This window comes from Podarcis pityusensis (genome assembly GCF_964106645.2).
Source record: "Podarcis pityusensis genome assembly, chromosome: 12".
NCBI classification, from domain to species: Eukaryota; Metazoa; Chordata; class Lepidosauria; order Squamata; family Lacertidae; genus Podarcis; species Podarcis pityusensis.
Window position 1 is genome coordinate 8,098,469 of NC_138037.1, and position 26,023 is coordinate 8,124,491.

Sequence of the window (26,023 nt, forward strand, 5' to 3'; positions counted from 1 at the left end):
TGGGTGGCTCATGGGCCAGTTAAAGACCCCCGTGGGATGCTTGCAGCCCATAGGCCTTACCGTATTTTTTGCTCCATAAGACACACCTGGCCATAAGACGCACCTAGTGTTTAGAGGGGGGATGCAAGAAAAAAATATTCTTTAACGGGAGCATCCCAGGCTCTGCTCAGCACTCCCTTTCACGAGCCACGTAGAGCATGTTTGCGGCTCTTGGGTGCTTTTCCCTGAGGAGGGAGAAGGGACTGACAGGCTGCCCTTCTCCCTCCTCAGGGAAAAACCCCCAAGAGCCGCACACACGCTCCACGTGGCTCGTGAAAGGGAGCTCTGAGCAGAGCCCCCGGCCTGCATTTGCTCCATAAGATGCACACACATTTCCCCTGACTTCTTAGGAGGGAAAAAGTGTGTCTCATGGAGCGAAAAATACGGTAGGTTGCCTACCTGGCTAGTCCAATATTTTGGAGACTGGGCCAGGTTCCGTGACATTCTAGGAGATGGCTCTCAAATTCTGCCATGGGTGTGCAAAGTCCTATTATAAGTGTGCACCGTTCAACCCAAGTGCAATTTGCATGGCTGCTGCACACTTTAAACCAGCCTTAGCCAATGTCTTGCCCTCCAGATGTGTGGATTTCAACTCCCTACAGCCCCAACCAGCACAGAATCCAAAATATCTGGAGAGCACTAGGCTGGTGAAGACTGCCTTAAACCCTTTTGATATATACATGCAATCATTAAGTCAAGACTCTGGAGGAATCTGGGTGATTTAAGAAGGGCTGAACCTGAAAATCCTCCCCCAGAGTCAAATGCTAGAATCCATAGGCCTCCCCTATCTCTCTAAATAAAAGATTTATTCAAAGAATAAGGCCACAATATCTTTTCATTGTCAACATGAGTATCCACGGAAAGTATTGAGGAAGTTACTATGAGTACAGTGGTACCTCGGGTTAAGTACTTAATTCGTTCTGGAGGTCCGTTCTTAACCTGAAACTGTTCTTAACCTGAAGCACCACTTTAGCTAATGGGGCCTCCTGCTGCCGCCGTGCCACCGGAGCACGATTTCTGTTCTCATCCTGAAACAAAGTTCTTAATCCGAGGTACTATTTCTGGGTTAGCGGAGTCTGTAACTTGAAGCGTCTGTAACCTGAAGCGTATGTAACCCGAGGTACCACTGTACTAAAAAAAATAAAAAGAGCCTTTATCATGGGAAGGGCATTCAAAGAGCATGTTTAAATTTTTAAAAGACGATAACTTATAAAATAAAACAAAATCATTATTATTATTTTAGCTACATTAATGGCCGGAACTGTTTTCAGAGCTGAACTGACAAAGCAGAATGTGAAATAATGAGCAGTCAAAGAGAAAATATCACTGCACACTTTCATGGGGCTTCAGAAAGAACCACCTTTGGCTACCTGCCACGGTTTTTCGCTGAGGGAACAATCGCACTCTGGAAACCCCAAACCTTTGCTAGAAACAACTGACCGGTGCAACCTGCGTCAATTAGGGGCCGTGGGATGTTGAGTCTGGACAATAGGAGGAAGTTTCTAATTCCATCCTTGGGTGCAAACGGTCTGGGAATCTTGAGTTGTACCTAAGACGCCCGCAGGGGAGTGACATCTGCGCTTCGCATCATTTCTGAGAGTGAGGAAGCCATCAAGGACGTGGGATGGAGACGGACGGCTAAGCCTGGGTTGAATTGAAATCCCCTGGGTAGTCTCCCTTAGGTACACGTAACTTGGTGAGGGGACAACCAGGCAACCTATCAAGACAGGCCAAACGTGAACAACACGGGAGCTGGGTCCATTGCTTCGCCCTCCTGCTGCCCCGAATCCGGGCAAAATACAGTGGTACCTGGGGTTACAGACGCTTCAGTTTACAGACGCTTCAGGTTACAGACTCCGCTAACCCAGGAATAGTACCTCGGGTTAAGAACTTTGCTTCAGGATGAGAACAGAAATCGCGCAGCGGGAGCAGGAGGCCCCATTAGCTAAAATGGTGCTTCAGGTGAAGAACAGTTTCAGGTTAAGAACGGACCTCCAGAACGAATTACAGTGGTACCTCGGGTTACATACGCTTCAGGTTACATACGCTTCAGGTTACATACACTTCAGGTTACAGACTCCACTAACCCAGAAATATTACCTCGGGTTAAGAATTTTGCTTCAGGATGATAATAGAAATCGTGCAGCGGCAGCGTGAGGCCCCATTAGCTAAAGTGGTGCTTCAGGTTAAGAACAGTTTCACGTTAAGAACGGACCTCCAGAACAAATTAAGTTCTTAACCCGAGGTACCACTGTAATTAATCTGAGCAGACAGAGACGAAAGAGGAAGAGGGAAAGAGGCTCACACTCCCATCTTCCTCCTTCAGTTCGACGCACTTTTCATAAGACAAAATAATGACCCCCCTCAACACCTCGCAAGCAAGGGTGCAGTAAGTGGGGGGGCCTGTACTGGATTTATGTATAAGTTACACAAGCTATAGCTTAGGGCCCCGCTCTCTTGGGGCCCCCCAAAAAAATTAAAGGAGAAAAAAACTGGATGTACATTTCCAAAATATAAGATAAAAAATAAATAAAATAAAACCTACATACAGCAACAGTGTTTTGTTTTGTTTTGTTTTGTTTTGTTTTGTTTTGTTTTGTTTTGTTTTGTTTTGTTTTGTGTTGTATTGTGTAGGCTCCTATGATGTAAGTAATGGGCCCCACACACTAGTGGACTACTATGGTGATATTGATATTATATAAGAAATGCATTGTATTAACTACAATTATAACACTTAATTTCATCTTAATAAAACTATTTACAATTATTAGTACAGTGGTACCTCGGGTTATATACGCTTCAGGTTACATGCGCTTCAGGTTACAGACTCCGCTAACCCAGAAATAGTACCTCGGGTTAAGAACTCTGCTTCAGGGTGAGAACAGAAATCATGCTCCGGCGGCGCGGCGGCAGTGGGAGGGAGGCCCCATTAGCTAAAGTGGTGCTTCAGGTTAAGAACAGTTTCAGGTTAAGAACAGACCTCCGGAATGAATTAAGTACTTAACCTGAGGTACCACTGTAGTTTGCATCATATATTTACACCTATTATTATTTCATGTTATAGCAAATTTTTAGAGACTAGATTATGAGTCTTTGTAAACTGTGTTTCTAAAGGAACTTTTGTTATTACCAAATGCCAATGTGTTTGCATTATTAAGTTTCTTATGAATAATTAAAAAAAAACATTTTAAGTTAGAGCTTAATAATTATTTCACTATTAATATACTTCTTCTTAATTGTATTTCACTATTAATATACTTCTTCTTAATTGTATTTCAGTTCAACAATTACTTTGATAAAATACATATTTTGTTATGTGCAAATGGCTTTAGATACCTATTAGGTCCATAAATTACCATATAGCATATATTCAACACAAAAAAACAGCGACAATTTGTTGTTGACAAAGGACAGCTGGACATATAAAGAGCCCCATTACCTTCAGTAGCTTAGGGCCACATCAAACCTAAATCTGGCCCTGGGGGTGGGATCAAGAGACTTTGTGGTCACCCAGGGAAGGCCTCAAGGATGCCGCTGTCCCTGGCTTGTCTGAAAAATGTTATTCCCTCATCTGAATCTGCCTGGGCTTTGAGATCTTCGAAGGAGGCCCTTATCTCAGTCCCACCACCTTCACAGGCACTCTTGACGGGGATGTGGGACAAGGCCTTCTTGGTGGCTGCTCCAACTCTGAAAATCACGGAGAAGCTAGACTTGCTCCTTCTTTGTTGTCCTTCTTGCTGACAGGCGAAGAAGACCTTGTACCAACGGGCTTTTGAGAACGGACTGTTTTGGCGCTCTGCTGTTTTCAATTATCTTTATTGTCACTGGTGTGTTTTTTAGTGGATCTTTTCAAATGTGATTTTAATTCCAATAGTGTTTCCTCACACCTTAATGACTGTCTCTGCTATGCTTTTGGCTTCGGTTTTATTTGCGCTAGGCACCTTGAGCCACCCAGACAGGGGGGAAGGGGAAGGCCAGAAATATAATAATCATTATAAAAATAATTCTCAAAGTCCCTTGTCACATGGGAGCCAGACGGGGCTCCCCCACGTTCCATGACGTTAACGGACAGAAAGTAAGAGAGTTGACTTCAGGGGAAAACCCTAACTTACAGACACAAAAATAAACCATCCTTCTCTCCTCCCTGCTCTCCCTCTCCCCCCCCCCAGCCTTTTTTAGTTGTAGATTTTCCTACTCCCAGCCGCTTAAAAAGCAGAGGACGCCACGTGTGTGTGTGTTTTTAACGGGAGGCCTGGCAATTCTGCAGTTCCTCTCCATGTGGTGAGGTTTCAGTGCTCCAGGGCTGACCTCACACCCCTTTCTTCATGGCAACAGACTGTTAGCATTAGCAAAACACACACAATTACGGGGTTGGCGACAGAAATAGGCCGTGGGTGGGGGAGAAAAGGTCTTAAAATAATTGCAAGGGACGCTTCTAGGCAGCCTGGGCACAAGGGATCTCCGAAGGGATGTTCTCCTTGGCCATGTGCATGCGCCACCATTAATGGGTTTGGTCCAATGGCATGCAAGACAGGCGAGCCCAGCAGTCACATGCCAAGTGTATCTTTTACGGGTTGAAATAATAATATCAATAATAATAATAATAATAATAATAATAATAATAATAATAATTTATTATTTGTACCCCGCCCATCTGGCTGGGTTTCCCAAGCCACTCTGGGCGGCTTCCAACAAAGATTAAAAATACATTAAAATGTCACACATTAAAAACTTTCCTGAACAGGGCTGCCTTCAGATGTCTTCTAAATGTCAGGTAGTTGTTTATCTCTTTGACATCTGATGGGAGGGTGTTCCACAGGGCGGGCGCCACTACTGAGAAAGCCCTGTGCCTGGTTCCCTGTAGCTTTGCTTCTCGCAATGGGGGAACCGCCAGAAGGCCCTCGGCGCTAGACCTCAGCGTCTGGGCAGAACGATGGGGGTGGAGACGCTCCTTCAGGTATACTGGGCCGAGGCCGTTTAGGGCTTTAAAGGTCAGCACCAACACTTTGAATTGTGCTTGGAAACGTACTGGGAGCCAATGTAGGTCTTTCAAGACCGGTGTTATGTGGTCTTGGCGGCCGCCCCCAGTCACCAGTCTAGCTGCCGCATTCTGGATTAGTTGTAGTTTCCGGGTCACCTTCAAAGGTAGCCCCACGTAGAGTGCATTGTAGTAGTCCAAGCGGGAGATAACCAGAGCATGCACCACTCTGGCGAGACAGTCTGTGGCCAGGTAGGGTCTCATCCTGCGTACCAGGTGGAGTTGGTAGACAGCTGCCCTGGACACAGAATTGACCTGCGCCTCCATGGACAGCTGTGAGTCCAGAATGACTCTCAGGCTGCACATCTGGTCCTTCAGGGGCACAGTTACTTCATTGAGGAGCAGGGAGTCCTCCACAACCGCCTGCCCCCTGTCCCCCAAGAACAGTACTTTTGTCTTGTCAGGATTCAACCTCAATCCATTAGCCACCATCAATCCTCCAAAGGTGATGATCTTCCTGTATCTTCCTTCCCTGCTCCCCTGTGGCCTGCAAAGCTGGTGTGTATTCTAATCTGCAATTTTAGCTTGGAATGCACACTTCTGACTGCCAATCTTACTCATTTTGCTTTTTCCATAAGCTTGCCGGTAACATAGGTTTTCTAACCGGCAGTTTCGTTTTTGCATTCTTTGTAACACTGCACGGAGGTCTCGTGTACAGTTAAGCAGCATACACACTTTGTTAAATACAGTTAATAATAATAATAATAATGTTTAGAAGATCCAGGCTACAGCTAACGCCTTGCATGCAAGACGCAAGAGGCCGGGGTGTGAAGATTGAGACGCAAAATATCCGGAACACCATGAAGTGCTAATAGAAGGGAGCTGTCGGCAGCCCACACAACAAAAGCAGCAATTTTCAGGGTGTGAGCACTTATATTAATTTGAAGGCAGTGTGAGTTGAGGAGGATTTTCTCCCACACATTATAGGAACGGCAATGAAATAAGCATATGTTTGAATGCACAGCAAACCTCCGAACCGTGCAACGGAAGCCCGGTTCCCTTCAGGAGGGAGGTGGGAATATTTTCAGGAAGGTTAGAGGCAAGAGAGCGAGAGAGCGAGAGAGAGAGAGAGAGAGAGAGAGAGAGAGAGAGAGAGAGAGAGACCTGGCTACTCAAGTTCTGAGGCAGATTAAGAGGCTATGAAGCACATTTTCCACGGATTAGAATAGATTGCTCTTAATGGACCAAGCAGCCTCCCCAATTGACCTTCTGTGTCCCTGAGACTTGGAGCTGTTTTCTCAAGGCCATTGTTTTTTGGCCTGTTTTCTTTTCTTGTTTTTAATGATGCTATATATTCCCAATTAAACACATAAGCAGCCATTGTTTGCTCCATCGTCCCCAAAAGCAAAAAAAAGTTTCAGAGGGGAAAGTTAAAAAGCTTTGAGAGTTTATCGGGAGTCTAAGCCGGGATGGGGATCTGTGTTCCAAACACGCTTGAATCCGTATTCAAAGAAGAGGAGGGAGGCCAGGAGGGAGTTATTCCGAGTCGCGGGCTCACGATGCTCACGGCCCCCAAATGCCATGCTAACTGTCTTGTCCGTTAATCCTCTAGGAAAGTGACTTTCCTTACAACAGGTGGCCTACACCTGCCTTAGAGGCTCTCCTCTTCCACAGGAACGCAGGAAGCAGCTTGACAGAATCACAGAGAGTTGGAGGGGACCCCAAAGGACATCTAGCCCAACCCCCGCAATGCAGGAACCTCAACCTCATACTGAGTCAGGCCACTGTTCCATCCAGCTCAGCACTGAATGGCTGGCAGCGACTCTCCAGGGTTGCAGACAGAGCCACTCTGTGTCCTAGCTGGAGATGATGGGGATCGAAGCTGGAACCCTTTCTGCATGCGGGGAAGAGTGCAACAAGACCCTGCTGGATCAGGCCAATGGCCTGTCTTGTCCGGCATCCTGTTCTCACGGTGGCCAATGGGAAACCACACAACACAGAACCACGGAATCGTAGAATTGGAAGGGACCCCAAGGTTCATCTAGTCCAACCCTCTGCAATGCAGGAATCTCAGCTATAGCATCTATGACAAATGGCCAGCCACCATCTGCTTAAAAAGTGCAAGGAAGGAGAATCCACCACATCCCAAGGGAGACCTTAGCAAAAGAGTGTTCTCTCCTCCTGCAGTTTTCAACAACAAGGAGGCATGGAAAACGTCTAGCTTCTCTCAGGCCTTTGCCTAATTCTTTGGCTAACTAACTCTCTCTCTCCCTCTCTATGTCTCTCTCTCTCTGTGTGTCTGTTTGTGTCTTACTACAATATGTATTGTTGTGTTTTTATATTGTAAACCACCCTTTGATCTTCAGATGAAGGGTGGTATAGAAATAATAATATGGTGGTACCTCGGTTTTCGAACGTAATCCATTCCGGAAGACAGTTCGACTCCTGAGGCGCAAAGGGCGGCCTGCAATTTCAATGGGGAAATTTGGGGCGGAAACTCAGCGGAAGCCGTTTGACTTCTGAAAAGTGTTCGAAAATGGAAGCAATCACTTCTGGGTTTTTGGCGTTTGAAAACCGAAATGTTCGGCATCCGAAAGACTTGAAAACTTGAGGTACCACTGAACAAGAACAACAATTATAATTCAGAAGCATGACTGGCTTCAAAAGGTGGAGGCCAAAAACAGCTATTGTGCCTAAAGGTAAAGGTAAAGGCACCCCTGACCGTTAGGTCCAGTTGCGGACGACTCTGGGGTCGCGTGCTCATCTCGCTCTATAGGCCGAGGGAGCTGGCGTTTGTCCGCAGACACCTTCTGGTTCATGTGGCCAGCATGACTAAGCTGCTTCTGGCGAACCAGAGAAGCACACAGAAACGTTGTTTACCTTCCCGCCGGAGCGGTATCTATTTATCTACTTGCACTTTGACGTGCTTTCGAACTGCTAGTTGGGCAGGAGCTGGGACTGAGCAACAGGAGCTCACCCCATCGCGGGGATTTGAACCGCCAACCTTCTGATCGGCAAGTCCTAGGCTCTGTGGTTTAACCCACAGAGCCACCCGCATTGGACTGCCTCCAACCGTGGAGGCAAAGCACAACTATCGTGCCTAGTAGCCATCCATATCCTTGCCCTCCGTGGATTTCCCTTATCATCTTTTGAAGCCATCCAAGTTGGTGGTCATCACTCCCTCTTGTGGGGGGGAGTTCCCCAGTCCAACTAGGCACTGTGTGCAGAAGTGAAGGAACAGGAGCATATTCAGACCATTGGTCCATCTAGCTCCACATTGAGGATGCTCAAGAGTGAAGTCAGGACCCTCCGAATGCCAAGGAGATGCTCTACCGCTGAGCCACACCCCCTTAGTATCCTCTGTGCATTTCAGATCGGGACAGGGAAGTACTCTGAGGTGCCTAGCGCCCAAGGCCCTCTGTTCAGTTTTTGATTAAGACGATGCTGGAGACTTCCAACCAATGCCAGATTTACGTATAAGCTAACAAGCTATAGCTTAGGGTCCCACACTCTTGCCCCCCCCCAAAAAAAATTAAAGGGGAAAAAACCTGGATGTACATTTCCAAAATATAAGATAAAAATAAAATAAAACAAAACTTACATATAGCAACAGTGTTTTGTTTTGTTTTGTGTTGTGTCGGCTCCTATGATGTAAGTCATGGGCCCCGCCTGCTAGCCTGCTCATTAAAATATCACTGGTTTGCTCATTTCTATATCAAGGGTGCCTACATCCTACATGCGCAAATGGCTTTAGATACCTATTAGGTCCATAAATTACCATAAAGCATATATTCAACACACAAAAACAGCGACAATTTGTTGTTGACAAAGGACAGCTGGACATATAAAGGGCCCCATTACTTTCAGTAGCTTAGGGCCGCATCAAACCTAAATCTGGCCCTGGGGGTGGGATCAAGAGACTTTGTGGTCACCCAGGGAAGGCCTCAAGGATGCCGCTGTCCCTGGGCTGTCTGAAAAATGTTATTCCCTCATCAGAATCTGGCCGGGCTTTGAGATCTCTGAAGGAGGCCGTTATCTCAGTCCCACCACCTTCACAGGCACTCTTGATGGGGATGTGGGACAGAGCCTGCTGGACATATAAAGGGCCCCATTGCCTTCAGTAGCTTAGGGCCTCATCAAACCTAAATCCAGCCTGGCTTCCAACGCTCTGAATGTCAAAGTTGGGAGAGGCGGGCGTTGCGAATCGAAAAACACACAGCAATCAAAAAGGCATTAGCTGAATCAGAGCCGCTGCCCAGAGGAAGCAAGAAGAGGAACTAAAATGCCCCAGTTCTTATCGTCTGTTTACATTCAAGAACCTTAATGAGTTTATCGCTTATCTCTCCCAAGAATGACTTGTGGGGTGTTGCTGTTTTTTGGACGGCTCTGCAGGGCAGGAGTGGAAGGAGCAGGCCGTCTTGCCCTAAGTATATTTCTAATTACTACTGTCAAAACTTTCAGGGGAAGATGGATTCCCTTGTTTTCTTGCCCAAGGGAAAAATACGTACCAATGTGTTTCTGGTACAGGCATTGCGAAGGGCAGCTAAACGGACAAGGCAGGCATCGTTTGGGCATGGAAAGCAATGGAAAGGCCGGGGATTGCTGGCCAGCTGTCCTGGTATGGCAAAGAAACTTCGCAGGAAACCCACATGACTAACAGGAGAACCCCACCCTAGTTTCCTTCTTACGTTTTGGGAGGAGCCATGGGAATGCGGCTCCTCTGAGCTGGGGTAGCCCAGGGAGCCCAGCGTGGCAGGGCAAAGATGCAGACCGACCACCTGCCCCAGCATGGCTGCAGTTTACCTGGACGGGGCTGTGTGGAACAGAGCACCCGATTGGCTCGTCCGGCGCAGAGTTTAACTTTGGAACTCACTGCCACAAGAGGCAGGCGATGGTCAACAGACTAGTTGGCTTTAAAAGAGGATTTGGCAAAGGATCGCGTTGGAAGACCTACACGGGCACCAGAAACTGAGTCACCTGGAGGCCTGTGGGCCCTCCAACTCCACAAACACCCCGCCCCACAACATGACCGTGTGTCTCCTTTGCCGTTCTGCCAACCCTGGAGCAGTGTGGGAAGCAGTCGAGGGGATGGACAGGGGTTCAGTGTGAATCATTATTTATTTATACCCCGCCCATCTGGCTGGGCTTCCCCAGCCACTCTGGGAGGCTTCCAACAAAATATTAAAATACTGTAATACATCAAACATTAAAAGCTTCCCTAAAGAGGGCTGCCTTCAGATGTCTTCTAAAAGTCTGGTAGTTGTTTATTTCTTTTGACATCTGATGGGAGGGCGTTCCACAGGGCGAGTGCCACCACCAAGAAGGCCCTCTGCCTGGTTCCCTGTAGCTTTGCTTCTCGCAGTGAGGGAACCGCCAGAAGGCCCTCGGCGCTGGACCTCAGTGTCCGGGCAGAACGATGGGGGTGGAGACGCTCCTTCAGGTATACTATACTATATACTATACTAACAGTTCATCTATCCGGAAAAAACTGTTCTGCTGTTTTCCGCTGGAGCGCCTATCACTGCTTTCTGCAGGACATTGACTACTGAAAGGCATCTTGTCTTAATCGCAGTGTGCTTTGATAGTGACTGTCTATGCTTACTGTCAGGGAACTGCCATCGGAAGGAAGGGAAGTGAAAGGGCTCACACAGGTTGGGAGAGACTCAGCAGCTGAAGAGGGAACCAGTAGGGGGAGAGGAGCTGGGCTGAGGGAAAGGGAGCTGGAGGGATGGCTCAGAGACACTTCCAGCGAAAACAGTGGGGAGGTTTCAGGACCTCCTGTAGGGACACCCACTCCTCGCCGGAAACTGTCACGCAGAGAGTCCAGAAGACGTGTTTCCGTTAAGGAGCTTTTATGTTGGAAGCGATTCCGAAAGCAACCACTGTCGGAATCTGCCAGCGACTGACGGAGCCATGTTTAAGGGGCTCCGTTACAGACAGAGGTTTGCAAACTTGACCAAACTCTGAGGGACTAGGATTTTACACACAAGCAGCTCATCGTCCCATCACAGCATTCCGACAGTCTTCGTGAGCAGCTTGTGCAGGAGAAGGCATCATGAGCAACCCAGCCGGAACCGGAGAAGCAGGAGCTGGAGCGGGTCCAAGCCTGGAAGAAAGGTACCGGGTGTTGGAGGTCCAGCTAGCGCTGCAGACGGCGAGGCTTGAGGAGAGGAGGGCTCAGGATGCAGACAAAAAGGGGAAAGACACCCAGCTCGTCAGAAAGGTACCAGGATTGGTGCAGAAGTTTGGGGGGGAGCCCAAAGACTATCATGGCTTTCGGACAGAGATGCAATATGCCCTCAATCTGCAGTTTGATGAATTCCCTGACGAGGAATCAAGAGTGGCTTTCGTGATTGGGCATCTTGAAAAGGGGGCGAGAGACTGGGTTAGACCCCTGATGGCAGCGAATAGTGACGTCCTAAAGGACACGATGAAGTTCTTTCGCGCCATGGATCTGATGTTTTCCAGCGATATTGAACAGGGAGTGGTCCGCAGACAGTTAATGGCTTGCAAACAGGGGAGCCGATCTGTCCGTGAGTACTGGACTGAATTCACCATGTTGATCCATAAATTGGGGTGGGATCTATCGGCGGAACCCATTCAAATGCTTTTTGAAGAAGGGCTTTCTTCGGCTGTGAAAGACGAACTTTCCCGGGCGCCCAGGGCGGAGTCTATGGACCAGCTGACCAAATCAGCGCTGACCATAGGAGCGCGCCAGGAGGCGAGAGCATTGGAGAGGCGGGAAGGGAAGGGGGAACGTTGGAAGGAGTTCCGCATTCCAGACATTCCAGAGCCAACTTTCCCGCCGGCAGAGCCGATGGAAATCGGAACAGCGCGCGCGCGCGCAGTTTCAAAGCCCAGTGAGGGGGGAAAGAAGGAGGGAAAAGGCGCCCGGAAATGCTATCTCTGCCAACAGCCAGGTCACTTTGCCAGAGTCTGCCCCCAGAGGAAGGAATGGCAAGGGATGGTAGGAGCTGTGGAGGGAAGAGAGGAAGAAATACCGAAGCAAGTAAAAGCCAACGCCTGGCTGCCACCGTCGGGGCACAGCAGTCAGGCCAAAGAGCAGTGAAAGTGCCCACGCCAGAACCTCCTAAACCCGCCCTAGTGATAGAAGTGGCGCTAGAGCTGCCAAACGGACACCCTCTAAAGATAAAGGCGCTGTTGGACTCAGGCAGCTCCTGCAATTTCATGAGCAAAGAGTTTGCAGCTGAACACCAGATACAGACGATCCCTTTAAGCAACCCCCTGCAGGTGACCACGATCGATGGCAGGGAGCTGTTGGGAGGAGAAGTCAGCTTGCAGACCGTCCCAATGATAATGAAGGTGGCAAGGCACACCGAACTGATAGCGTTTAATGTGGCCACCTTGGGAGGAGCTCCCATTATATTGGGGATGAGCTGGCTAGCGTTACATGATCCGCTGGTGGGCTGGCATCAGAGAGTGGTTTCTTTTGGTTCAGCACATTGCTTAGAACACTGCAAAGAGGGAAAGGGTTTGGCAGGGGCGCAAGCCACCCTAGCAGGGACTGAAGTAACGGAGAACGTGAAGGTACCACGACAATACGCAGATCTCCGCGACGTCTTCAGCGAAAGGGAAGCTGACCAATTACCCCCGCATAGACCCTTTGACTGTCAAATCAATTTACTCCCTGGGGCACAGCTCCCTGTAGGCAAGCTGTACGCCATGTCAGACAGAGAGATGCAGGAGCTAAGAGAGTTCATTGACAAGAACCTGAAGAGAGGGTTCATCAGAGAGTCCAGGGCGGTGGGGGGCAGCCCAGTGTTTTTTGTGGATAAAAAAAACACGAACAAGCCGAGGCTTGTGTGTGACTTCAGGGCCTTAAATGCAGTGTCAGAACCAGTGGCTTTCCCTATGCCCAGGATTGACGACATTTTGACAAGGGTCAGGAAGGGAAAGATTTTTACTAAACTGGACCTAAGGGGGGCGTACAACCTGATACGAATAAGGAAGGGGGATGAATGGAAAACCACCATGTTCACCCCTTTGGGGGCATTTGAATATTTAGTTATGCCCTTCGGCCTACAAGGAGGCTCCGCGTGCTTTCAATCGTTTATGAACCACGTCCTGGGGCCTTTGCTTTACAAGAATTGTGTGGCCTTCTTAGACGACGTGTTGGTGTATTCTGAGAATGAGGAGCAGCATGTGAGAGACGTCAGAGAAGTGTTGAGCAGGCTGCAAGCCAACCAGCTGTGGGTGAAACTGGAGAAGTGTCAGTTTCATACCAAGGAGGTGGAATTCCTGGGGTATCGCCTGTCAGACAAGGGATTGGCCATGGATCCCGGCAAGGTCCAGGCGGTGCTGGAATGGAAAACACCCAAAACAAGGAAGGATGTGCAGAGGTTCCTAGGATTTGGGAACTTCTATCGTAAGTTCATCCGAAACTTTGCCCACCTGACGGCGCCCATTACGGACTGTCTCAGCAGTAAGAAGAAGTTCGTTTGGACTGAGGAGGCGGAGCGAGCATTTGAGGAACTAAAAAGGGCCTTCGCCTCGGAACAACAACTCCTGCATGTGGATTTACAAAAACCGATGAGAGTGGAAACTGACGCATCAGACAGAGCGATTGGGGCGGTGCTTCTGCAGCCAGGGAAGGAGGAGTCAGAGTGGAGACCGTGTGCCTTTTTTTCGCGAAAGCTGAACAAATCCGAGAGGAACTACACGGTGTATGACCGAGAACTACTAGCCATTCATGAGGCGTTCCGGAGATGGAGGCACCTGCTAATTGGCGCACAACATAAGGTGCAAGTGTGCACTGACCACAAGAACCTAGAGTATTGGAGGACGGCACGAGTGCTCAACCAACGGCAAGTGAGATGGGCCCAGGAGTTCTCCAAATTTAACTTTGAGATTTGTTACGTGCCAGGCCCAGAGAACATTAGGGCGGACGCTCTCTCACGCAAACCTGAATATTTGGAGGAGGAGGGAGCACCCGAAGAGAGACATGTCATTCCAGAGGACCGCTGGGTGTGTGGGGCGGCATTGGTGGGACAAAGAGAACTGGTAGAGGAAACAGAGAATGATGAATACGCCCAGAATAAGCTCAGAGGTCTTAGGGGTGAGGGAGAGGAACCAGGGGGTTTCGAGGAAAGAAATGGAGCTTTGTATTACAAAGGGGCACTGTATATCCCTGAAGGAGACTTAAGGGGGAGGGTACTCAAGCAGTTGCACGACAGCCCCACGGCGGGGCATTTTGGACAACACAAAACCATGTGGTTGGTCACCAGGGAATTTTGGTGGCCTAAGGTGAGGGAAGATGTACGGGAGTATGTAAGAGGGTGTGAGCAATGCCAGCGAGCCAAAGGGGAGAGGCGGGCACCGGCGGGGCTATTAGAACCCTTACCAACCCCAGAACGACCTTGGGAGGCAGTGTCGATAGATTTTATGACTGATCTGCCGAAGTCCAAGGGGAAAACAGCCATCATGGTGGTGGTAGACCTACTAACAAAGATGTGCCACTTTGTAGCCTGCTCGCATGCAGTCACGGCGGAAGAGACAGCGAAGTTATTTGTAGAACACATTTTTAGGTTGCACGGGGTGCCATTGAGGGTGGTCTCAGACCGAGGAAAACAATTTACTTCCAGGTTCTGGAGGAAGCTCATGAGCTTACTGCAGGTGGAGGTCAACTTTTCGACTGCCCGGCACCCTGAAACCAACGGGCAGGCGGAAAGAGCAAACGGGGTCCTCCAGCAATACCTGAGGTGTTATGTCAATGACAGAGAGAATGACTGGGTAGAAAAGTTGGCGCTGGCGGAATTTGCCTACAACAATGCCGAGAATGTGTCCACAGGGATGAGCCCCTTCTTGGCTAATTATGGGTGTCATCCCAGGGCTTTCCCAGGGGGAGAAGGGGAGAGATGGGGTGTCCCGGCAGCCGAGCATTTTGTAGAAGAAATGGAAGCAATCCATCGTCAGCTCCAACTCAACTTAGAAAGGGCGAAGGAAGAATACAAGAGGCAGGCAGACAAGAACCGAAGGGAAGGTGAAACCATAAGGGTGGGAGATAGGGTGTGGCTGTCAACCCAAGGGTTGCCGTTCAAAGGAGGTTGTAAGAAATTAAGACCCAGGAGATTGGGTCCCTTTGAGGTCATTCAACAGGTCAACCCAGTGGCTTTCAGGCTCCGGTTACCCAACCACATGAAACTGCACCCAGTATTTCACAGGTCGTTACTGTCACCGTATGAGGGGGGACGAGAAGGGATGGCCACTCGGGGACCGGTCATAGAAGAAAGGGAATGCAGCAGCCATGTGGCAGAAATCCTCGACGCCAGATGGAAGGGGGATCAGGTGGAGTATTTGGTAGCGTGGGAAGGAGAACCGGAGTCAGAAAACACTTGGGTAATGGCAGAAGATATCAATGACGAGGTATTGATAGAAACGTTCCATCAAAGGTTCCCAAGGAAACCTCAGCCTGTGGAGAGGTTCCGGAGGGAATACTTTGGGACCACCGATGAGGAGGAGGAGTTGGAAGGATTCTCGGAATCGGAAGGGGAAGGGGAGATGGACTCTGAGGAGGAGGAGTACTTCGAGACCAGGAACCGCAACAGGTGGAGAGAAGTGTTCGGGACATCGGAAGATGAAGGAAGTTCATTCCGGGGTTTTGCCTCCTCACCGCCCGTAGAGGAGGGGGCGAGAGGGGATGAAGGGGGCCCTGGAGGGGAGGTGGATGTCAGGGAACTGCCATCGGAAGGAAGGGAAGTGAAAGGGCTCACACAGGTTGGGAGAGACTCAGCAGCTGAAGAGGGAACCAGTAGGGGGAGAGGAGCTGGGCTGAGGGAAAGGGAGCTGGAGGGATGGCTCAGAGACACTTCCAGCGAAAACAGTGGGGAGGTTTCAGGACCTCCTGTAGGGACACCCACTCCTCGCCGGAAACTGTCACGCAGAGAGTCCAGAAGACGTGTTTCCGTTAAGGAGCTTTTATGTTGGAAGCGATTCCGAAAGCAACCACTGTCGGAATCTGCCAGCGACTGACGGAGCCATGTTTAAGGGGCTCCGTTACAGACAGAGGTTTGCAAACTTGACCAAACTCTGAGGGACTAGGATTTTACACACAAGCAGCTCATCGTCCCATCACACTTACCATTTTGGTTTAATGAACTTTAAAACACTGTGCACGTAACAGATGCTACCTGGGCAGGTGGAGTGCAAGGAGCCCATACGGCTCTCAACGCAGACGTGCCCATTCAGGGAGTCTCAGGGGAGCCTTTTTTCGAGAAACCAGGGCCTAAGGAATTCCATCCGCGATAAGCTAGAGCATACTTGGAAACTTTGGCCACGCTGCACATCGCACAACTATATCCCAGAGGCTTAGGAGCCAATGCCAGCCACCCTTCAGAAAGAAATGCAGATATACTCACTGATCGATGGATCTTGATAGTATCGCGGACAAAGTCAGAAGAATGCACCCGTACGGACCAGCTTCAAACTGGGAGGGAAGGAAGGGAAGTAGGTCACGGTTCTGAGCTGGAAGGCGCACTTTTCAAACTAGTCGTTCACAGCAGAACCAAAAATGCATCCATTTGTCTTATTTAAAAATATTTTTTGTGTTAAATTGCAAGGTGGCGGTGCTGACCATGTGGAACAGGACCGCCAACTATCCTTTTGGCAGATACTTTTGTTTCATCTTTAAAAATGTAAAGGTAATTATGTTGGTGCTTAAGAAAAGAATCCCAAACCTACAAACCTCTCCTGGCATGCCCCGCAGAGGACCTTAAGGTCCAGAAATGACAACACTTTGGAGGTCCCAAGTCACAAGGTGGTTAGATTGGTCTCAAGTAGGGCCAGGGCCTTTTCAGTACTGGCCCCGACTTGGTGGAACGCTCTGTCCCAAGAGACTAGGGCCCTGCGGGACTTGACATCTTTCCGCAGGGCCTGCAAGACATAGCTGTTCCGCCTGGCCTTTGGTTTAGACTCAGTCTGACCCTTATATTTCCCTCCCCTTATGGTTTTGATCTATGGACTACTTTTAAAATGAGGCTGCATTTTAAATTGCATGGTAACCTGTATTTTAAATTGGGTCCCCCCCCCCCATTATGTTTTTACTGTAATTTTACTGGTGTTAGCCACCCTGAGCCCAGCTCTGGCCGGGGAGGATGGGGTAGAAATAAAGATGATGATGATGATGATGATGATGATGATGATGATTAAACACGGGTGGCCTTGTGGACTAAACCACTGAGCCTCTTGGGCTTGCTGATCAGAAGGTCAGAGGTTCGAATCTCCGCAACGGGGTGAGCTCCTGTTGCTTGGTCCCTGCTCCTGCCCACCTAGCATTTTGAAAGCACGTCAAAGTGTAAGTAGATAAATAGGTACCACTCCGGCAGGAAGGTAAATGGCATTTCTGTGCGCTGCTCTGGTTTTGCCAGAAGCGGCTTAGTCATGCTGGACACATGACCTGGAAAGCTGTCTGTGGACAAACACTGGCTCCCTGGGCCTGAAAGCGAGATGAGCGCTGCAACCCCGTAGTCACCTTTGACTGGACTTAACCACCTGGGGTCATTTATCTTACCTTTCTCAGACCCATTGAAAAGAATGGACATGACTAAGTTAGGTCCATTGATTTCACTAGGTCTACTCTTAAGCAAAACTGTGAACTACCACCCTATATTAGGCCAACCAAAATATCACAATATTTATTATTATGATTGATTGGGGGGTGAATTTATATTGTACTGGTGTAGAATTGGGAGTTGGTCTGTAAGTCGTTTTTGGTATCCCTGCCAAGCCTGTGATTTTAGAAACATAGGGAGCTGCCTTATACCAAGGCAGAATGTTTGGTCTGTCTTGTTTAGAATCTCCTACCCTGACCGGCAGAGGCTGTCGAGGATTTCTGGCAGGCAGCCTCTCCTAACCCTACCTGGAGACGTCGGATTGAACCAGTAAGCTCCTGCTTGCAAAGCAGACATTCTGCCTCTAAGCTATGGACCTTCCCAGCATTCTGTACCTGGAAGATGAGATTCTGTAGAAGCAGAGACAGCTAAAGGGGTCAAATCCAGTCTCTTTGCTAAGTTACTGTCGCCAGCCAAGTCTGCTACATGCTCCACAGAAACTTGCTAACTGAAGATTATAGAAGACAAGCTGAAAGAAAGCATGTCTTCCTCCCTTCCCTAGCTGGAGGTAAAGCCATCAAGGCAGAATTGTAGAATCGTAGTTATTTATTGGGACAGTGTGATTTTTGCAGCTGCTGTAAAAAGTGGCAAAACAACGAAACACAGGGCAGAGCAATGGAGAATTTCTGAAACAACAATGGGATATCAGCTCTGCCCAAGGCAGGATGCAGAACAGCAACAACCGGGAAAAGATAGATATAAAATTTTACAAGGACAGGAAGAAACTTCACGGACAGAATAGTTGGCACACACAGGAAGAACAAGGATACAGTTTGAGTGCCTCACTTGTAGATTTATGAATCATGTAAGGCAACGGGCAAATGGAAATAAATGCTCTGAACAAGTGTGTGTGAGAAAAATCATGCTGCGATTGAGAACCGGACCTGGCTGAGATTCGTACCTGATGAATATTTTGTTGCAGGAACCTCAGCAGGTCTTCGTAACTTGTGGCAACGTGCAACATCAGCTGTGAAAGGAAGAAAAAAGAGTGGGGGGAAATTCAGGTCAAAATATAACGGGAACATCCAGCCAAGGTCTAGGCGAAAAATCCCAAACAGAGAGAGAGAGAGAGAGAGAGAGAGAGATAGGACTACTGTCATGTGAAGCAAGGAGTTTCTCCTGGTGGAGACAGGTATTCTGCTACGTATTGGGGTCCTGAGACTTTCTAAAGGTAAAGGTAAAGGTAAAGGGGTCCCTGACCATTAGGTCCAGTTGTGACCGACTCTGGGGTTGCGGCGTTCATCTCGCTTTACTGGCTGAGGGAGCCGGCGTACAGCTTCTGGGTCATGTGGCCAGCAGGACTAAGCCACTTCTGGCGAACCAGAGCAGCGCACGAAAACGCCGTTTACCTTCCCGCCAGAGTGGTACCTATTTATCTACTTGCACTTTGATGTGCTTTCAAACTGCTAGGTTGGCAGGAGCAGGGACTGAGCAACGGGAGCTCACCCCGTCGCGGGGATTCGAACCACCGACCTTCCGATCGGCAAGCCCTAGGCTCTGTGGTTTAGACCACAGTGCCACCCACGTCCCTTATGGACAATGTGGATAGATACAAAACAGAGACTATGAAATAAGATGCAGTTGGAAGTGTTGACAACAGGACCCACGGAGGGGATGGGGTGGGGGAGTTGTGAGATTCAGAGAAATCTCGTTTTATGGATATGTATTTGGTACTGTAACTAATTCTCATTTGTAAAATCAATTAAAAATGAACCCCCCCCCCCCAAAAAAAAGCAGAAATGTGGCTCAAATGGGTTAAGGAGAAGGCTTAGGGGAGCTTTGAAGAAGGGGGGTGTCCCGGAATAATGCACAGGAGCCCTGGATGCTGCCTGGTCTGGGGAGACAATTTGTCTGCCTAACACAGGATAGTCTCTGACCAGCCACAACTCCCCAGAGAGCCAGTGTGGTGTAGTGGTTAAGAGCGGTAGTCTCGTAATCTGGGGAACCGGGTTTGAGTCTCCGCTCCTCCACATGCAGCTGCTGGGTGACCTTGGGCCAGTCACACTTCTTTGAAGTCTCTCAGCCCCACTCACCTCACAGAGTGTTTGTTGTGGGGGAGGAAGGGAAAGGAGAATGTTAGCCGCTTTGAGACTCCTTAAAGGGAGTGAAAGGCGGGATATCAAATCCAAACTCTTCTTCTTCTTCTTCAATGGGGGAGGGATTTTCCCATCACCTGGGACCCTCTGAAGATGCAAAACCCTGAACTATGGTATCTCTCTCTTTCTCTTTCTCTCTCTCCCCCCTACTTTTTGAGATGGTCGGAAGATGTAGGGCTGATGAGGATCCTCTGTTGCGGAGGTGGAACGCGAAGCTCCGCGGCTCCTCAGGGAGGCTTAAATTGAAACGCCTTGTATTTTTCATGACGTTCATTCCACAAGAACGATCTTTCCAGTTCATTACTGTTTTGATCTCATCTCCGCTCTGCTCAGTTTGGGGCTTGCTGCACAGGTTGTGTGCAAACATGTATATTGGATTCCCGGTGCCAAGGTTTGTGTTTGTTTTTTTGTTTTTTTAAAATGCTTTTTATTGATTTTCCAAAACAAAAATAAACAAAGCATATACTCTTACATTCAACATTTTTGTGTCTTCTTATTTACCATGTGCGCTATTGCGCCCGGACTTCCTTCCTTCCCTACATCGGCTTTCACAATTAACACGCTCTCTTACAGATTCTTATTTACACTCTGTCCACGTCACAAGATTTATATTAACCTTGCTACAGTCTTTAAGCTTCTACAATTATTCTGTATGTACTCAACAAATTTACTCCACTCCTCTCTGAACTTTGTTACTTTTTGGTTCCGAATCTTATAGGTCATTTTCGCCTATTCTACATATTCAAACATTTTCGTCTGCCACTCCATTAAAGTTGGGATTTCCTGGGTTTTCCATTTTTGAGCCACTAGAACCCTAGCGGCGGTCGTGGCGTACATAAATACTTTATGGTTTGTTTTTTAACTGCTGCGTAATGTTTTACGCCTCTTCCCCACCCTAACAGCAGCCCCGGAAGAAATGGAATTTGGGTTCCCTCTTTTTTGGGAAAACACACACACACACACAACCACACCCTCCCAGGACTGTGAAAATAACTGTCAAGCAGCTAAACCCCCAGATTTGCTGAACCCTGCTCTGGCTTCTCGGTGTTTGCCAGACGCTGACCACATATTTCCCGGTTCTGTTCTTGTTGGCATTAAGGGCTAGAAGCATGCATTTAAAGTTTGATGGATAGCAGGGATTCTGGGGATTCCGAGAGCGCAAATCCCAGATGCACAAGTTTGCAAATTCCACACGTGCAGAATAGAGTACAGTGGTACCTCGGTTCTCAAACTTAATCCGTTCCGGAAGTCCGCTCCAAAACCAAAGCGTTCCAAAAAACAAGGCACGCTTTCCCATAGAAAGTCATGCAAAATGGATTAATCCATTCCAGACTTTTAAAAACAACCCCTAAAACCACAATTTAACATGAATTTTACTATCTAACGAGACCGTTGGTCCATAAAATGAAAGCAATAAACAATGCACTGCAGTCACACCATCAATCAATCCATCAGTAGCTGAACTGGGTTCCACAGTGTCACAGAAACAAAAAAGCCGCAAAACAAATAGCAAAAAGAGACAGAACTCAGTGTAAGATTCAAAATGGAAGTGTGGCACTCAAATCGGAAGCGTAACACTCAAAATGGAGCACGTTCAGCTTGCAGAAAAAGTTCGCAAACTGGAACACTTTACTTCTGGGTTTGCAGTGTTTGGGTTCCAAGTTGTTTGAGTACCAAGGCATTTGAGAACCAAGGTACCAAAGTACCACTGTACGCTATTTCTAACTACAAAGCAGAAACATATACCAAAGAAAGGTTCCTGCATTGTAGCGGGTTGGCCTAGATGACCCCTCAGGGTCTCTTCCAACTTTCTACAATTCTATGAAAGGTTGAGGGTAGGTGGAGGACAGTTCTGGCTAAAACATTACCGTTTCCAAGATCCCATCTGCTTTGTATTTCCCTACAGGAGTGAACTGCTGCGTTCCAGTACATCTAAAAAGAACAGAACAACAAAAGATCTGAAGAAGGAAAACAGCCGATGAGGAGCTCCGTTCGCTAAGGGCAGGAGTCATTAAAGGACTGTGCCCTTTGCATCCAGGGTCAATATTTGGCAGGGGCTGGAGGAGCAACTAGAGTTTGGAATCTCTCCCCCGTGATACTTTCCCAGGGAAGAGGAAAACGGCAATCCCATGTGCTTTTGTCCTTCAGATTTTCTTTAAATAGGAACCTCAGAGGTTGGGAAAACATCCTCTCCTCTGAGCGACACCACTGGTCCAACTCTGGTCCAAAGAACTACCAAAGCTATTATAAGGTTTTTCTATGGAAAAGGGGGCCAATATATCCTGGCAGCCTCCCAGGTCTTTGCCACTATATATATATATATATATATATATATATATATATATACCGGTATATATATATATATATATACACACACACACACACACACACACACTGGCGTACAGCTTCCGGTTCACGTGGCCAGCATGACTAAGCCACTTCTGGTGAACCAGAGCAGCGCACGGAAACACCGTTTACCTTCCCACCAGAGTGGTACCTATTTATCTACTTGCACTTTGATGTGCTTTCGAACTGCTAGGTTGGCAGAAGCAGGGACAGAACAACGGGAGCTCACCTGCTGATCGGCAAGTCCTAGGGTCTGTGGTTTAACCCACAGCGCCACCCGCGTCCCCAGACCCTCTATTATCAGGATCTTTATTGATGAAATGTGCAAAAATCAGTGGCTTAAGGAGGACGTTGTCAGAAGGGGGACGGGAAAGGGAGGAGGTCTGCTCAAACTTCCCGAAAACGTGTCTTCCACTTACAAGGCAATCGTGGCTTTCCTGCGGCCACCTGCGCGCCACAAAATGCCGGCGATGGCCAGAGTGAGGCACTGGGTTCTGGTAGCTGCCGACACTTGGAGACACTGCCTGTTTCGAGACAAAAAGAGATAGCAAGGCGTCACCAGCGGCAAACGTTGCAAGGGGAGAAATGAAATGGGCAATGAACAGGGAGGACCATTCTGCAGTGAACATAGGAAGCTGCCTTCTGCCGAGTCAGATCATTGGTCCCTGTAGTTCAATGCTGCCTACACTGGCTGGCAGCAGCGGCCCTGAAGGGCTTCCGATGGAGAACATTCCAGGCTCTACTTGGATCTGCTGGGGATTCCAATATTAAATTCCGATCCCCTCAGTTCACATGAAAACACACCAGCATTTTAGTGTTAATTTCTAATACTATAAACATATTTTTTTTGGTATTTCCTCCCACATTTTTCAAAGCAATTTTTGCCTCTTGTTCCTTATTTTCACAAATATGCATATTTTATCTGCACGCTTTCCCCTCCTAGTATATGCACTTTTGTTACACATTGTAAAGGTAAAGGTAAAGGGACCCCTGACCATTAGGTCCAGTCGCGGCCGACTCTGGGGTTGCGGCGCTCATCTCGCTTTATTGCCCGAGGGAGCTGGCGTACAGCTTCCGGGTCATGTGGCCAGCATGACTAAGCCGCTTCTGGCGAACCAGAGCAGCGCACGAAAACGCCGTTTACCTTCCCGCTGGAGCGGTACCTATTTCTCTACTTGCACTTTGACGTGCTTTCGAACTGCTAGGTTGGCAGGAGCAGGAACCGAGCAACGGGAGCTCACTCCGTCATGGGGATTCGAACCGCCGACCTTCTGATCGGCAAGTCCTAGGCTCTGTGGTGTAACCCACAGTGCCACCCGCATCTCATGTTACACATTGTACTTGGCTGCAAAACTGCGTTGCAAAATTCGGAGAGGTGCAAATTTCAAAAGATGGCCGTGTTTCAGTTTCCATATTGTTTTGGACTGTACATTAGGTCGGTTCACATTTAACTGTGAACTGGATTCTGTTTCTCCCCCCTCCCTACCTGGGAGAGTAAGTTCCACTGAACACAGCAGGACTTCCTTCTGAGTAAACACGCAAAGGATTATGCTGTAGGAGAAATGGCAGTCTATATACCTCTTCCTTCCTCTACTCCACCAATAAGCTGTATCTGTTGAAACGTCGTCTTTTGAGCCACACTCTCATTGGAGACTGGACTGGGGAGAACCAAGCAGCCAATTCTCTCACATATCAGCCTTGCTGTTGCTCAAACATTGGTAGACTCCATTCTGGTTCATGCAGAATTCTCTCTTTTTTTAACATAATTTTTATTTTATTTTACAAGTATAAAATTAGAAAAATAACATAGCATACGCACAATTAAGAGATTTCTCCAAAGCTCTGGACTTCCCACCATCCCTTCCATGGGCTCTGTTATTAAATCTTTTCTACTGCATCTTTTTCTATACAGTCGCACCTTGGTTGTCGGACGGTATCCATTCCAGAAGTCCATTCGACTTCTGAAAATGTTCGAAAACCAAGGCACGGCTTCCAATTGGCTGCAGGAGCTTTATGCACTCAGTCGGAAGCTGTGCAAACCATGTCAGACGTTCGGCTTCCGAAGAACGTTCGCAAACCAGAATACTCACTTTGTGGCATTTGGGAGCCAAAACGGACGAGTACCAAGGCGTTCAACAACCAAGGTACGACTGTGCTCCCTATTATTATTATTATTATTAAAAACTTCATTATCTCCAGAATACTCGTTACATTACAAGTGTTATTGCAACCCTGCTCATGTTTTCATCTGTTTGCAGTGCAGATTTTTCAAACAGACGAAGCAAAACTTCACATTTAAATTGCACGCAATTTGCATGTACCGTATTTTTCGCTCTATAAGACGCACCAGACCAGAAGACGCACCTAGTTTTTGGAGGAGGAAAACAAGAAAAAAAATATTCTGAATCTCAGAAGCCAGAACAGCAAGAGGGATCGCTGTGCAGTGAAAGCAGCAATCCCTCTTGCTGTTCTGGCTCCTGGGATAGCTGCGCAGCCTGCGTTTGCTCCATAAGACACAAACACATTTCCCTTACTTTTTAGGAGGGAAAAAGTGAGTCTTATAGAGCAAAAAATACGGTACTTTCTACGCAAGGTGCACACTTGAAAAGAATTGCTAACGTACACACAATTTGACACATTCGATTGCAAAATGCAAATTTTGCACGCATCTTTGGCATACAATACGCGTTTGTGCGCACTGAAACAAAATCTTGAAAGGTGCAAGAAACCGACAGGGGAGCCGCCTGTGTCATGATCTGCAAGCAACCTTTGGGCTGGCCGCATAAACTCCTCTTCCTTAATGCCCTTTCCATTTTAGATCTTCGGTTCAAAGAACGACACTCCCTTTTCAAAGGAGGCTGATTGATTTCTATTCGAGGCGGCTGGGCGAGCGAAGTGGCAGCTTGCAGAGCACGATGGCAGATGTCTGGAAATAGCTGATGGGTTTAGATTGGGAGGGAAAGGAAGTACTTAGCATAAAGGTTAAAAGCAGAGGGAAGACATTAGGAAAGGGCCGTTTCAGGCCAGATATTGGAAAACGACCCCGCCCTGGACAGCGAGTTCCGTAGGATGCAGAAGAATATACTTTGGCTAGGGCAAAGGAGACCACAAGGGGGACATTTTGTGGAACGGCTGAGAGGGGAAGAAAAACCAAAACAAATGAACATTATGATGATGATGGGCTGATGACTCCTGATTGTAACCCATAAGCTTAAGCGTGGGAGGCGTTAGGTTGTCCCTCACTGCCAGGGTTTCAACATACCACTCAGCCCCGAGAATTGAAAGCAGAGGCGGAGAAATGCAGAAACTGAAAAATAATTCAAAGTCTTCAACAGCTTTGGCCCTGTACACCTGAAGGAGCATCTCCACCCCCATCGTTCAGCCCAGACACCAAGGTCCAGCTCCGAGGACCTTCTGACTGTTCCCTCACTGCAAGATGTGAGGTTACAGGGAACCAGGCACAGAGCCTTCTCGGTAGTGGCACCCGCTCTATGGAACACCCTCCCAGCAGATGGCAAAGAGATAAGCAATTACAGTGGTACCTCGGGTTACATACGCTTCAGGTTACAGTCGCTTCAGGTTACAGACTCTGCTAACCCAGAAATAATACCTCGGGTTAAGAACGTTGCTTCAGGATGAGAACAGAAATCACGCGATGGCAGCGCGGCAGCAGTGGGAGGCCCCGTTAGCTAAAGTGGTGCTTCAGGTTAAGAACAGTTTCAGGTTAAGAACAGACCTCCAGAACGAATTAAGTACGTAACCAGAGGTAACACTGTATACGACTTTCTTTAGACATCTGAAGGCAGCCCTATATCATGAGGTTTATATATGTTTGATGTTTCATTGTGTTTTTGTGTATGTTGAAAGCCGCCCAGAGCAGCTGGGGCAATCCAGTCAGATGGGCGGGGTACAAATAATAAAAATATTATTATTCTTCA

The 26,023-nt window shown here is 48.1% G+C and overlaps 1 protein-coding gene across 2 annotated transcripts in view; it reads right to left on the bottom strand.

Annotated features, from left to right (window-relative positions):
• Window positions 1-26,023, bottom strand: part of MINDY4 (MINDY lysine 48 deubiquitinase 4) — a 95,820-nt gene that overhangs the window by 31,692 nt on the left and 38,105 nt on the right. For both annotated transcript variants that reach the window (XM_080974064.1, XM_080974065.1), the window contains exons 10-13: window positions 22,505-22,609; window positions 21,608-21,671; window positions 18,545-18,610; window positions 16,393-16,460 (exon numbers count right to left, since the gene is read on the bottom strand). In XM_080974064.1, coding sequence (XP_080830190.1) covers window positions 16,393-16,460; window positions 18,545-18,610; window positions 21,608-21,671; window positions 22,505-22,609 — 303 coding nt within the window. The remainder of the gene's footprint in view (window positions 1-16,392; window positions 16,461-18,544; window positions 18,611-21,607; window positions 21,672-22,504; window positions 22,610-26,023) is intronic.